This window comes from Bufo bufo, chromosome 3 (genome assembly GCF_905171765.1).
Source record: "Bufo bufo chromosome 3, aBufBuf1.1, whole genome shotgun sequence".
In the NCBI taxonomy this organism is placed as follows: Eukaryota; Metazoa; Chordata; class Amphibia; order Anura; family Bufonidae; genus Bufo; species Bufo bufo.
Genome location: NC_053391.1, coordinates 131825723 through 131841302, shown reverse-complemented (window position 1 = coordinate 131841302; position 15580 = coordinate 131825723). Strand labels below are relative to the sequence as shown.

At 45.3% G+C, this 15580-nt stretch overlaps 1 protein-coding gene across 1 annotated transcript; it reads right to left on the bottom strand.

Annotated features, from left to right (window-relative positions):
- Window positions 1-455: 455 nt before the first annotated feature.
- Window positions 456-6377, bottom strand: FZD9 (frizzled class receptor 9). Its single transcript, XM_040423594.1, has one exon. The coding sequence runs from the start codon at window positions 5641-5643 to the stop codon at window positions 3883-3885; it is 1761 nt and encodes a 586-aa protein (XP_040279528.1). The 5' UTR covers window positions 5644-6377; the 3' UTR covers window positions 456-3882.
- Between the last annotated feature and the right edge of the window lie 9203 nt (window positions 6378-15580).

Sequence of the window (15580 nt, the reverse complement as noted above, 5' to 3'; positions counted from 1 at the left end):
TTTTTTTCTTTCTAAAAAACAGATCTCAGATGGAAATGGCTCAAACAGATTCCAAATGTGCATAAGGGATGCTTAAAATACAGGATCCGTTTTTTTTTACAGGATACAGTTTTTTTATCTTCTGTTCTTCTGACAGATCAGAAGAACAGAAAATGAAACGATGATGTGAATCCAGCTTAAGTCAGTTTTGATAAATGAGACCGACTGCCTCTTTGCCGTAGTTACCTCCTAGAGTTCACATCACCATTTAGCTTTAGGGATGAGCGAATCGACTTCGAATGAAACATCCGAAGTCGATTTGCATAAAACTTTGTTTCAATACTGTACAGAGCGAGCGCTCCGTCCAGTATTAGAATGTATTGGCTCCGATGAGCAAGACTTCGGGTAATAACTTCATAAATTGATTTCTACTGTAAAAAAACATTTCCCGAACTCGGGTTCGATTCCAAGGTACCACTCGCTCCATACAGTATTGAAACAACATTTTATGCAAATCGACTTCGGATGTTTCAGTCGATTCGCTCATCCCTAGTTCTGAACCATCTGAAGAACAGAAAAAAAAATGGATCCGTTATTTTGAGAATCAGTTACGATCAGTTTTTTGTCACTTCCATCAGAGATCAATTATTTGTGCATGCAGTACTTTTTTTCCCCATCAAAAATAATCGATTTCTGACTGAAGTGACACAAATTGACGAAAGAACGAAAAGCTAAACTAAGAAGTAAACTCGGCCTACGTCGCTTCTTTTGTGTCTAAAGCAATTGAATCTATTCCTGTTCGGAATGATTTCTTGTATACTGGTAATGCTCACCAAACGGAGATCTAGCAGGGTCGAATGTGTTATTTCTGGACTATAATGTTTGTGAAAAGGAAAGGAAATAGGTCTACATGAAGTCCTATGCAAACCACAGATATCACTCTCACCATCATTAGACATCACTTACACCGTGGCACAGAGGAGCAGCTTTACTAGTATTGAGGTCTGCACAAATATACAATCATTTAGTTTGAATTGGTGCAAGAGGTATTGCTTCCCAGATGTATCACTGGCGATTGACCTGCCAAAGGTTTAGGTTGGGGCTCACAGCGATCTTGGGTGTGCAGCAGTGCAGCCATAGAAATGAAGAAGGTCGCAGCAATACCAGAATTGCAAAAAAATCCAACCCTGATGGATTTTATTTCGCGATTCTGGGGTCGCAATAACTTGCAAGTCGCGCTGTGACCCTATTCATTTCTCTGGCTGCACTGCCACACTGCAATCCATGCCCAAGATCGCCATGTAACCGGAAAGGTGTGCTATATTAGGCAGCAGTAGATGTTTTTGGGGGGATATGGCATATGCCAGAATTTAGAATCTGACTGGCATACCACACAGCAAGTTCACCACCTTTAGTAAATCTCCTCCACAAATTTTGTACTAAAGCAAAAAATAAACTTTATAACAACTCAAACTTTGAACTTTTGTTTCCTTGCAAACCATCTAAAGAACCTCACTTCAATCACCACACACCATAGCCACGCAGGATTCATTGCACTGAATGCCCTGTAATGAACGGGCTGTAGAGGGCATCTGTACGTCATAGAGACAAGGATTCCTAATGAGCTAGGAAAAGTCTGACAGCTTCCATAGCTTTGTACGGACTCTCAGCCCTTCATAACTGCATGTGCATACTTTCCTTGATCCTGTAATAATACAGTTTGGCTGCATTGCTAAAAACAAAATTGACCATATAGGACATGAGCGAATAGATTTCATAAGAATGATTCAAACCTTTGCAATAATTTATGAAAAGATTTAACTGAGATTAGAAAAAAACATTCTTTTCTTTCCTCCCTTGCCTGTGGCCTGTGTCTAATATTGCACTTCAGCCTCACCAAAAGGGGATCAGCTGCAATACCGGACACGGCCTATGGACAAGAGCGGCGCACACCTTGTGCCTGTCCAAAATGTGAACGGGATGGGGGATGATGGGGGTTGTAGCTGCAGAAACATTCCATAGAAAATGTTACTATACTAAATTTATATAAATGTCATTATACAGAATAAAGTACTAGCCATATTAGTATTACTATTCTGTATAATGTCTTCTCGCAAATATGAACATCTTCTAGATTGAAAGACATTGACATTGTATATTAACCGTCAGGGTCCAAAAATATCGATCTAGAACAGGGATCAGCAACCTTCGGAACTACAGCTGTTGCAAAACTACAATTCCCAGCATGCTCCATTCATTTCTATGTGAGTTCTTAGATGAGCAGAACAAGTAGGCATGCTGGGAGTTGTAGTTTCACAACAGCTGGAGTGCCGTAGGTTGCCTACCCCTGATCTAGAATATAAAAGACTTTGGGCATCTGTGCAAACAATGCTTTCCCGTTTTGTTTCCATAACCAGGGCTATTATTTATAGCATTGTAATTTATAGTATTTGTAATACTCTTTGGATCAGAAATAATAATAATAATATAATAGACAGAGGGTTTATAAATAAACTAAGACAAGTGCCATCATCTACAGAGAGAGAGCATTTATACTGTTCACTAGGTGAATTCAGTAAGAGAGATCCGTTCAGGGACTAGTCAGAAATTACCAACAGTTGGCACACATGCCAGCGGTGCGGTGAAAATGAAATGCTGTAAAAGCCAATTCATGGAACCGTTACATGGAAAACGTCAGTAAACATTTCCTATAAATCTTTGCATTCAAAGTCTGAACTAAACCGATAATTTTACTGATGGGCCAATAGTCAACTATTCATAGCAGTGCACTACCAGCAACAATTCCCTTATAGTTTTAGAACTTTTGGAAACTCTTAAAGGGGTTGTGTCACTTCAGCAAATGGCATTTATCCTGTAGACAAAGTTAATACAAGACACTTACTAATGTATTGTGATTGTCCATATTGCCTCCTTTTCTGGCTTGATTCATTTTTCCATCACATTATACACTTCTCCTTTCCATGGTTATGACCACTTTACAATCCAGTAGCGGTGGTCATGCTTGCACACTACAGGAAAAAGTGGCAGCATCTCTGGCGGCCGAGATTGTGAGAGCGCGCATAGGCGCGCATGCTCAGCAGCTCCCGTCCTGGCCACCTGGTATCTGTACTGCAGCGAAGGCCATAACCCCCTGGATACGAGCAGTGTATAATGTGATGGGAAAATGAATCCAGCCAGCAAAGGAGACAATATGGACAATCACAATACATTAGTAAGCGCCTTGTATTAACTTTGTCTACATGCCAAATGCCATTTGCGGAAGTGAGACAACCCCTTTAACTTTGTGCTTACAGCGGAGACAGACATCTGGTAAACCAGGGCCCTGAGCACAAATGAAGTACAGCCTGATATAAACACCAATGTGGGTTATCCTCAATAGGTTCTGGATGCTGATGACCTCAGAACAATGTAGCAACGAATAGCGCTACATCTGCAAGCAGCAATAATGCCCACCATGACGTTAACAGAGCTGGATCCTGCACCCCCCGGAGATGGCGAGATAGACTGGATAAGCCAAGTAGGCAGCGTTCAGTGTCAGTTCTGCTTCTGTTGTGCTTGCAGGGAGGGGGGCTGAGCTCTCAAAACATCTGCTAAAAGGCTCAGTGTTCACGTAAAGCAGCCTAAAGAGGTCTTTGATACAGTACACCTCTTTAATGTCTCTATGGCTGGCGCATGAACAGTTTCCCTGTATGTGTCACCAAAATATATTATGCCTCTGCTTAGAAATGTGTAGGTCAGGTTTCCTCAAGCATTCATTTGTCCCACTCAATAGGCTCTCATATCAGGAGCTGATCAAAGTCACCTGCATTGTGTCCATACATGCTTTCTGCAGATGGAAATATAGAGATCTTCTTATTAGACCCCCCCTTTTCATCTTGAGGTTCACACATGGGTTGGGCAGTCCGTAAAAAGATCTGTTTTAGCCACCTGAAGAGTAAGTGGTGGGGGCTTGTAAGGGCAGCTTCCTAAACTGCAAGCAATGCCTCCTCCTGTTTGAGGCTTCCCTCGAGTCCTGGTTCCCACCACCCCAAGCCGACGCTGGCACAGGATTCCTTGCCAGGCTTGTAGAGTCTTTGAACTCCATACCCACACACCACTAGTTATACCCACAGCTAGTGACATGAATATCTTAAGCATGAAGACTGCTACACTGGGGATGGACGCAGGCAAAGTACAGTCTGGCCTGCCACTTCCAGAAGCTGTCCTGCAGGGCTCTTCCCTCGCCCGGGCTTCCCAGTGAGCCAAATTAAGACGCTCGTAGAAGCAGCACACAATGATGCAGGTGGCAGGGACTGTATAAAGGATGGAGAAGACTCCTATCTTAACCATCAGTTTCTCCAGTTTCTCTGTGTTGGTTCCCCCGGTTTTCATGACACGTCTGATGTGGAAGAGAGCCACAAAGCCTGTTAACAGAAACGAGGTGCCTGTCACCAAATAGCACGAAAGAGGCACAAGAACAAATCCTGTCAGGGCACTGGGATCTGAGCCACCAACATAGCATAGTCCAGTAAGCTCATCTCCACCAACTTTCCTCATTGTGAGTATAATGATAGTCTTTACAGCTGGAATACCCCAAGCGGCAAGGTGAAAGTAACTACCGTGGGATTCAATGGCCTCATGACCCCACTTTTTACTTGCTGCTAGGAACCAAGTGAGGGTTAAAACCACCCACCACAGTGAGCTGGCCATGCCGAAATAGTATAATATAAGGAAGACAAGTGTGCACCCACTGCTTTCCAGGCCCTCTCTGATCAGGTAGGGGGCGCCACCTTCACGGTCACAGGCAATACTAGGGGCCCCAGCAGCAGCACGGATGAGAAATGCAGTGGAGTAGACATTGTAACACATACTGAGGAAAATAATTGGCCTCTCGGGATACTGGAAGCGCTGAGGATGTAATAAAAATGTCAGCACAGTGAAGGCGGTGGAAATAAAGCAAAGACCAGACCATGCTGCCATCCACACCAGGGCAAAGTCCTTATCGCTTGAAGACCAGTAGACATCCACACCAGGCGTGCACCTTGGGGCACACACCCCACTCCTCTCCACAAACAGGAATTTGTCAGGATTGGTGCAGCGACTAGGTATACCGATCCCAGGACCAGATGGACGTGTTGGCAGTGGACCTATGGGAAGTATGTTGTGGCCATTGGTTTGAGGGTCCCCGTTAGTAGCATTTTCAGGAGCCTCCATGCACAGTGCATTTGGGTCATTTTTACTGGGTAGGCGGTCACAGTCCAAAGACTCTGGCCATCCAAAATTAAAGCTCTTCATTATGGGGGAACACTTCTGCCGTGCAATTTCGCACATAGGCTTACAGGCAGGGATAGAAGTGGACACCTGCTCGGTGCACATGGGAGCATAAAGGGAACAGAGAAAAAAGCGAAGGTGTACGTGACACCCATACTCCACAAGCGGGGCAAACTCCAGAAGCTTCACCGCCGCCTCAGCCTGAGACTCGTGGCCGACATAGTTGGGCATTCTCGTCATGTTGTAGCCAATGCCCTGGCACATAGGTATTTGAATGGGCTCACATTTTGCTTCTCGTCCCCTTTCCACATCATATAAGCCCATCTCCAAGGTGGCAACCATCCCCAGCAGCATCTGCCACAGACAGGAAAGGGTTACGAGCCAGCGGGACATCCTCAGGGCCAGCCACACTGGTGCACAGGGCACAAGACAACAACTGTCAGGACAAGAGGAGGGGTGCAGCGGATATAGACACACGACTTTATATCCAGCTGTCTGTTCGGAGCAGGGCACAATGCATTCCAATAGAATGGCTTGCGGGATCAGCTTTCTCGCCTTACAGCTGGGTCACACAGGACACAAATTATCCCGTTCTGTTACAATTTTTCCAGGCGCGATGGGGAATACTTGCTGAACAGAAGGTAATCATTTGGGAACGCTGAGGAATCACATCGGGATCCAGTCTTGGATTCACGTTACAATCCGCAGGAACACGGCATGCTCCCAGGAGCAACACATGGCACTTCTGTCTTGTCCTTTAGTGTGTCCCAGGGTCTGGTTGGCACAGTCTTTAGCTGGCAGTATGACCTGCTTCTCCTCGGCTGTAGCTAGGGGTATCTATTCCAGGAGCTGGAGCTCTTCAGTGGGATATTTCGCACAAGTGCAGCTTTTCTCCTCCCTTGCTGCCAGTGCGAAATGTTGGGAAACAAAGCCAGTCTGGAAGAGGCTGGTGACAGGCAGCGGCATTCAGACCCACAGGGCATGGAAGCAAACACATGGGAGCAAGAGAAGGTGTCAACCTCCAATGTCAGCGCAGAGAGGGCACACAGGGTTAAGGACAGAGAGGGGTTTGCAGTCAGCGCCCGCCCAGCCTGCATGCAGGGGAGGGTGTCCCAGCTGTTGCTACTGCTGACACTAAGCATGCTCTGCACTTCTCAGCAGAGAACTCACAAGGGGGGCGTGACCAGCTCTAGAAGCACGCCCCAATCTGTCAAAGGGGCACTGCCTGGTTAAAGAAACAGTGCCCCCATTAAACAAAGTGAATGGCAATTTGCAAAATTGCTAGAATAATATTTTCCAAGTCATGTCACCCCCCTGTTGGCAGCCGTAACAAAGCCAGGCTTTCTGCTGCTTCAGCGAGCAAGATGTATATGTATACTGTATATTTATATATATGTATATATTTATAGAGAGAGAGGGATGTATGTGTGTGTGTGTATATATATATATATATACTCGCACACATCCTTCTCTATATATAATCTACATATCTGTACTGGGGAGGGGGCTGGGGGAAATTACACACAAACCTTGTTGATTTGAAGAAGCAGAAGGGAAAATCTTGGGTTACATTTATAAACCGCATGGAATAAGAAGCTCAGTGTTTCTCTCCGGTGCTGAACAAGTCGTGTTTTGTGCTCCACTGGAACCTCTGCATAGCATTTATTTTATGAAACATCTGAATTTCTGGCCAGACGAGAGTCTAATACAAAGACACACACATCTCTTTCAAAATCACAGCCACACGTTTGGACAACAGTTGCACTTTTATTCTATAGGAAAATAGAGAAAGAGAGATTGAGGATTGTGCCCGCACCAGTCGATCCTACAGCCACACATACACAGTCCAACGTAGGGGCTATATCTGGAGAAAAAGTTTTACAAACTTTCTTTCATCACAATAGACATTTATCACCTATGCACAGGGTAGATGAGTTGTGGTCACTGGGGGGTACCCGAGCCCCCCATTCCTGCTTACTGCATGACAATAGGGAAGAGGAGTTTGAATTGAGCAGCAGTCGAGGATGCACGCTGCTACCACCATCTATGAGACTGAGGGAGGCAGCCACATACAGAGGCGAGACCCTCAGCCATCAGACATTTACAGAATCATCTTTGGATAGGTGATACATTTCTATTTACATAGTAACATAGTTCATAAAGACGAGAAAAGACATTTGTCCATCATCCTGCAAGTTGATCCAGAGGAAGGAAAAAAAAAAACGTGAGGTAGAAGCCAATTTCCCCCACTTTAGGGGAATAAAAAATTCCTTCCCGACTCCAATCAGGCAATCAGAATAGCTCCCTGGATCAACGACCCCTCTCTAGTATCTATAGCCTGTAATATTATTACGCTCCAGAAATACATCCAGGCCCCTCTTGAATTCCTTTATTGTACTCACCATCACCACCTCCTCAGGCAGAGAGTTCCATAGTCTCACTGCTCTTACCGTAAAGAATCCTCTTCTATGTTTGTGTACAAACCTTCTTTCCTCCAGACGCAGAGGATGTCCCCTCGTCACAGTCACAGTCCTGGGGATAAATAGATGATGGGATAGATCTCTGTACTGACCCCTGATATATTTATACATAGTTATTAGATCTCCCCTCCTCTTTAGTTGCCCTCCTCTGAACCCTCTCCAGCTCTGCTATGTCTGTCTTGTTCACAGGAGCCCAGAACTGTACACAGTACTCCATGTGTGGTCTGACTAATGATTTGTAAAGTGGTTTCTATCTACTAAAGGGCTCTGGCTTTGCCAATCCATTCACACGTCCATAGTGTATTGTGGATCCGCAATACACCCGGCCGGCACCCCCATAGACATGTTCTATTTTTTTTTGGAGCCGCGGACCGGAAGATCGGAGGCGCGCTCCGGAAATGCGGATGCGGACAGCACACTGTGTGCTGTCCGCATGCATTCCTGCCCCATAGAGAATGAATGGGTCCGCACCCGTTCCGCAATTTGCGGAATGGATGCGGACACATTCACGGACGTGTGAATGGACAAGAGTGACAAAGCTTCAGTGTTACAGGACCTGCAAAGTGGATGAGATTTTAAAGTAGCACTCTACTTTTAATAAACTTTTGATATGTCATCAGGACATATCAAAAGTTTAGATCAGTGGGGGTCTCAGCGCTGAGACCTCCAATGGTCTCTAGAATGAAAGGAGGGCACCGCTTGATAAGCACACTCTCTTAGCTCGCTGCACGAGACGGGCCCATAGATTTTTTTTATTGAGTCCATCTCACTTCCTGTCATGCAGGGAGGAGAGAAAACGCGCTAAGTGAGCGCTTCTCTCCCCTCGTTCTAGAGATTGGTATCAGCGTTTTGACCCCCACCGATCTAAACTTTTGATATGTTCCTATGACATATAAAAACTTAATTGAAAGTAGAGTGCTACTTTAAAATCTTATCCACTTTGCAGGTCCTGTAACAATGAAGATTTATCGCATTTAGCGAATTTTCATATAAAATTTTTACTGAAAGTACAGTGCCACTTTAAGAAAAAAACTGCAGCATAAAATGAGCTGCGGTGCAGATTTTAAATCCGCATTTTGCCAAGTCATACATTCCCTGCAGATTTCACCTTTTGTAATGCATAGGGTGAAATCCACTGCAAAATCCATGCCAAATCCACGTCACTGTTGCAGATTTTTTTTTGCAGCAAATTACATCTCGTGTGGACGTACACTTAAAGGGGTATTCCGGTTGTTAGAAGTTATTCCCTATGGACAGGATAGGGCATAACTATCAGATCAGTGGGCTACCGCTGGGGCCCTTATCAAGAGAATGGGATACCTGTATCCCCTGGGGCTGTCCCATCTGGACATTTATGGCATACAGCCATGAATCGAGAGCGAGATGCGCACGCTCGACTTTTATCCATTCACTGCTGCCGGTGATCTATCAAAAAACCCTACCCCGTGAAAATACCATACTCCATGTGACTTCCAGTGAAGCGATCAGCTGGAGAAGGGGGTGTGCGCCTCAGCGCAAGCGCACTGCCACAGGTGCGTAAGCGCACTATCGGCCAGGGATCGCTCGCACAGCGAACCGCAAACCACCATCCGAACTTCCTACCCTCAGTGCGCACGCGTGGACTCACGGACACCGCGCGTGCGCCCTCAGGGATAAGGAGATCTGATGGTTGTTTATCTTCTGAAATCTCCTTACCCTCACACTGCGCCCGCGCGGACACAGTGCTTCAGATGCATTGCTGGCTGGCTTCGATCAGGTTCGTGAGCATGAGCCCTTACTGGCTTTAGGGAAGCAACTGCCCAGGATCAAGCATTCATGAGCTCCACTTCCACCCAGGGCAATGTCTGATCAAGTTAATTAGGGTACTTTCACACTAGCGTTAAAGTTTTCCGGTATTGAGTTCCATCCTAGGGGCTAAATACCGGGGAAAAAACGCTTCAGTTTTGTCCTAATGCATTCTGAATGGAGAGCAATCTGTTCAGTATGCATCAGGATGTCTTCAGTTCAGTCACTGTACAGTATCTGGCCGTAGAAAATGCCGCAGCATGCTGCACTATTTTCTCTGGCCCAAATTCTGGAATCACTTGCCGGAATACCAGATCCGGCATTATTTTCCATTGAAATGTATTAATGCCAGAACCGGTATCAAGTATTCTGGAAAAAGAGATCCCTTAAAAATGGGAAAAAAATCAATACCGGATCTGTTTTTTCAAGTGACACCGGCGAGACGGATCCGGCATTTCAATGAATTTGTCAAACGGCTCCGGAAACAAATGGTATCTGTTTGCACGCGGATTTCCGGATCCGGCAACGGAACTGCCTGCCGGATTCCTCTAACGCTAGTGTGAAAGTACCCTTAGTTGAGCATGAGTTAGCATCCTGGTCAAATGCTTTAGGGCAGGCATCCTCAAACTGCGGCCCTCCAGCTGTTGTAAAACTACAACTCCCACAATGCCCTGCTGTAGGCTGATAGCTGTAGGCTGTTCAGGCATGCTGGAAGTTGTAGTTCTGCAACAACTGGAGGGCCGCAGGTTGAGCATGCCTGCTTTAGGGTATGGTCACATGTTCAGTTATGAAGGTCACAAATTCATTTATAAAGGTTTTAAAACCAAAATCAGGTGTGGATCCTAAAAGGAGAGAAGGCATTAAAGGGGTTGTCCGGTTTTCTCATATTGATAACCTATAACCCCACCGATCAGCTGTTTGAAAAGACTGTGGAGCTTGTGGGTGCTGGGAATCAGACCCTCGCCAATTTGATATTGATGACCGATCCTGAGGATAGGTCATCAATATGGGAAAACCAGACACCCCTTTTTAAGGACAAACACTACTTCTCCTCTTTTATGATCCACTCCTGATTTTCACTTTCAATTCTGCATCAAAAATCCTGAATGTGTAGCCTCGCCCTTACAGTGCCACACCAAAGGTCGTCTGTCCAGGAGAGAGCAGTATAATCAAAGCAAGTTGGGCACCGTTCAGGTTTTTCTGTGCCTGTCATCAGAGCAGCATCTCAGAATAAGCTAATCTAATCAGCACCAGTCCTGCCACTATCCATTTTTTAGAATTATACTGAGGGAGCTCCTTAAACACTGGCCCATATTTTTCAGGTGGATTAAAGGTACAATAAAACCACACTTTTCAACTTTTTGCTTCTCACATTGAAAATTACATAGTTTATATAAGGCCAAAAAAAGACATTTGTCCATCTAGTTCGGCCTGTTAGGCTTCATTCACACGTCTGTGGAACATGGTCTGTGAGCTACCGGACTGGCATCTTGCTTAGTGAAGGTCGCATGGCATCATTGGTTGCTATGACGCCATCCGCTTTGTGCCGCTGCCCCAGTACAGTAATACAGTCGTATAGATCATACGAGTGTGTCACTGTACAGCGGCGGCACAAAGCGCACAGCGTCATAGCAACCAATGATGCCATGCGACCTTCACTAAGCAAGATGCCAGTCCGGTAGCTCACGGACCGTGTTCCACAGACGTGTGAATGATGCCTTATCCTGCAAGTTGATCCAGAGGAAGGCAAAAAAAAAACTGTGAGGTAGAAGCCAATTTTCCTCACTTTAGGGAATAAAGAATTCCTCCCCGACTCCAATCAGGCAATCAGAATAACTCCCTGGATCAACGACCCCTCTCTAGTAGCTATAGCCTGTAATATTATTACGCTCTAGAAATACATCCAGGCCCCTCTTGAATTCCTTTATTGTACTCATCATCACCACCTCCTCAGGCAGAGAGTTCCATAGTCTCACTGCTCTTACCGTAAAGAATCCTTTTCTATGTTTGTGTACAAAGCTTCTTTCCTCCAGACGCAGAGGATGTCCCCTCGTCACAGTCACAGTCCTGGGGATAAATAGATGATGGGATAGATCTCTGTACTGACCCCTGATATATTTATACATAGTTATTAGATCTCCCCTTAGGCTACTTTCACACTAGAGTTTTTACTGGATCCGGCAGGGTTCCACAAAAACGCTTCCGTTACTGATAATACAACCGTCTGCATCTGTTATGAACGGATCTGGTTGTATTATCTTTAACATAGCCAAGACGGATCCGTCCCCATTGACTTGCATTGTGGGTCATGACGGATCCATCTTGCTCCGCATCTCAAGACGGACATGCTGCGGTTTGCTCTCCGGTATGAGAACGGAACGGAATGCATTTTGGAGCATTCCGTTCTGTTCAGTTACGTTTTGTCCCCATTGACAATGAATGGGGACAAAACAGAAGCGTTTTTTTCCGGTATTAAGACTCTATGATAATCTCTCTGGGTGCTGTAGTCCACCCATTCCAGTTATTACTTTTTTTTGCCCTCCTCTGAACCCTCTCCAGCTCTGCTATGTCTGCCTTGTTCACAGGAGCCCAGAACTGTACATAGTACTCCATGTGCGGTCTGAAAGTGACAGGACTATGTTCTCATCACGGGCATCCATGCCCCTTTTGATGCACCCCATAATCCTACTGGCCTTGGCAGCAGCTGCCTGACACTGGTTTCTACAGCTTAGGGTACTTTTACACTAGCGGCACGGACCTCCGGCAGGCTGTTCTGGTGGGTGAACAGCCTGTCGGATCCGTCCTGCCGCTAGTGCACGCATGCCCCCGGACTACCGCTCCAGCCCCATTAACTATAATGGGGGCGGGGCGGAGTTCTGGCAGCAGCACGGCAGCGCACCCCGAGAGGCTGCCGGAATAAAAGTACGACATGTAGTACTTTTATTCCGGCAGCCTCTCGGAATGGGGCCGAGCGGTAGTCCGGGGGCACGCGTGCACTAGCGGCAGGACGGATCCGACAGGCTGTTCACCCGCCGAAACAGAGTCCCCTGCCGCTAGTGTGAAACTAGCCTTAGTTTGCTGTTCTCTAAAATTCCTAGGTCCATTGGAGAAGTTGATTGGAGAAGTTAGAACGGTCTAACAGGAGATATAGTTAACACCTCATTTCTCAAACATGCATTTATATGGCTGCTCACAGCTAGCGTAATATAACATTCAAACTAACAGACATTTCAAAAGGTGCCACATGTACTAACTTGTGACCTGTTAGTAAATTAGGTGCGATTCGGGCCATATTTTCCCAACAAATACATTGGTGAGAAAATTGCCTTTATTATAAATTAGGGGACTCACTTTTACATGTTATATAACTTAAAGGGGCAGTCTGATCATATCCACTGGATAGGTGATAAATGCACGGGCCGTAGGTTGGGCATCACTGCTTTAGGGCTCATGTATGACGGTATCCGTTTTGCACTTCGCAAACCACAGATCTGCAAAATAGGGATAGCAACTCAGTTCAGAGAGCTCTTCTCAGTGAAGATCTGCCTCCAGGGCACTTGCAGGACCAGAACATAGCAGAATAAAAGTACATACACACCACTCCTGATAATAGAAGCTCGGCAAAAGGAATGTTAGTCCTGCCCTCCTTGCCCCCTACCTTGTGTTGTCAGCTGGTTAAAACCACTAACAGACTCCCTTTAAGGCAGGTGGATCTGTCAAGACAAATTTGATCAAGTAAAGATTATGTCCCCTGGGATTTAAATTTCACTTGACACAAATGAATTATATGTCCCCTGCCAATATTTTAGTGATAACAATTAATGAATTCATTGATGCACATTAAGTTTAATCCTTGTTTTATATTTCGTTAAAATAAATAATCCTAAATAATAAGTAATCCCAAGTGACGCAATCTTCATTTGTAAAATCAGGAGGACAAATTCATCTACAAACGGGGTATGTTATATAACACTATGGGGAAAACTGGTTGAAAGGCTATACTTTTTATTACAAAAAGTACTCTAATACCAGAGGCGTACTCATCTTGAGAGCAGAGCATGCGCCTGCTATGGGCCTCGGATGAAAACGGACCAGTTTTGAACACCTTCTTCTACTTCCCGACATGAATCCACACCATATTCCCACAGCCGCAACTAGGGAGAGCTCCGTGCAAACAGATTTTACAACTTGCATTGATTCAATGTTAACTGTATAAATTCCTATACAATGAGCTCCCCCTAATGGTCGCTATAGGTAGACAGTTTTATAACATACTATATTTATCAATGTGTTTATGGCAGTTGTCTGGTGTAAATACATTTATTAATGCAGTGTTCAAAGGGAAAACCATATTTATAAACCACCTGTTCCACATTTTTGTCGAGAAAATGGGTAGGGCAGAGTGCAATAATTTTTATTAAAAATTCATCCCTTTCCCCCCAAAAAAAAAAATCATCTGGGGAGGGGGGGGTGGAGCACTTACAAAGTTTTGATATCAGAACTAGATATGATATCTGTGTATCTGAAAATGGATGGAATAGATTTCCTTACAATTCTGTTAATGAGCCAGTAGGGTTGAAGCTTAGAAACATTGAAGATTGAAGGCAGGAAAAAAAAGACCACCAGGCCCATCCATCTTTCTGGTCAACATTATTTCCTTTTTATTTTTCTCTTAGGACAGATATATGCTTATAAATACACTTGGATATACTTGTTCCATGTATCTACGACCCTTTCAGTAAAATAATATTTTCTGACGTTGCTTCTGATCCCCCCCCCCCCCCAACTAATTTCAGATTGTGCCCCTTGTTCTCACATTTAGTTTCTTACTAAAAACATTTCCCTCCTGAACGTTATTTAACCCTTTTACACATTTAAAGGATTCAGTAATGTCCCCCTCCATTCCCTTTCTTCCTCGAGGGCCTATTTACATGGGAGTATAATTACAGGAAAGCTGCATTAGGAGAAAACTTACAGGGGACATTCTTCTTATGCCGGTTTTAATAATAAAACTATGCTAGTATAAGATGTGCCAAACTCATTAAAGAGGACCTTTCACCGATCCTGACATTGTGAACTACCGTATTTTTCGCCCTATAAGACGCACCGGCCCATAAGACGCACCTAGGTTTTTGAGGAGGAAAATAATAAAAAAAAAATTTGAACCAATAGGTGTGCTTTTGGTGGGTTTTGAACTAATTGTGGTCTGTGGATGGCGCACTGTTATGGGGGATCTGTGGATGACGAACTGTTATGGGGGATCTGTGGATGGCGAACTGTTATGGGGGATCTGTGGATGGCGAACTGTTATGGGGGATCTGTGGGTGAGGTACTGTTATGGGGGATCTGTGGGTGATGCACTGTTATGGGGGATCTGTGGGTGACACTTATGGGGGATCTGGGGGTGACACTTATGGGGGATCTGGGGGTGACACTTATGGGGGATCTGTGGGTGACACTTATTGGGGTCTCTGGATGGCACTGTTATGGGGATCTGTGTATGACAGTTATGGGGGGGGGATCTGTGGATGACACATATATAGCATCTTATGCTATGTGTCATCCACAGATCCCCTCCATAAGTGTCCCTGTAGTGAATGACCCTCAATACAGGGGGTGGGGGTCGCATCTGCTTTTATTTGTTTTTATTTATATAATGACAGCGGGGCCCGTGCAGTGACTGTATTCTACTACACGGGCCCCGCTCACTGTATAATCGTATCTGTAATAGTTAATTATGTATATACCGGTAATTGCATAATCAGCGCTACTTACAACTACAAGCGCTCGGTAGGTAGCAGAGAGGAGGGAGGACGCAGGCCGGGAGGACGGGCGCTGGCAGCGTGAGTCACTACGTCATGCGCCCACGCCGCCTGATTCATTCATAAAGTGGGCGGCGCAGGCGCGTGACGTAGTGAGTGACGCGCCGCCCGCCCGTCCTCCCGGCCTGCCTCCTCCCTCCTCTCTGCTACCTACCGAGCGCTTGTAGTTGTAAGTAGCACTGATTATGCGATTGCTGGTATATACATAATTAACTATTACAGATACGATTATACAGTGAGCGG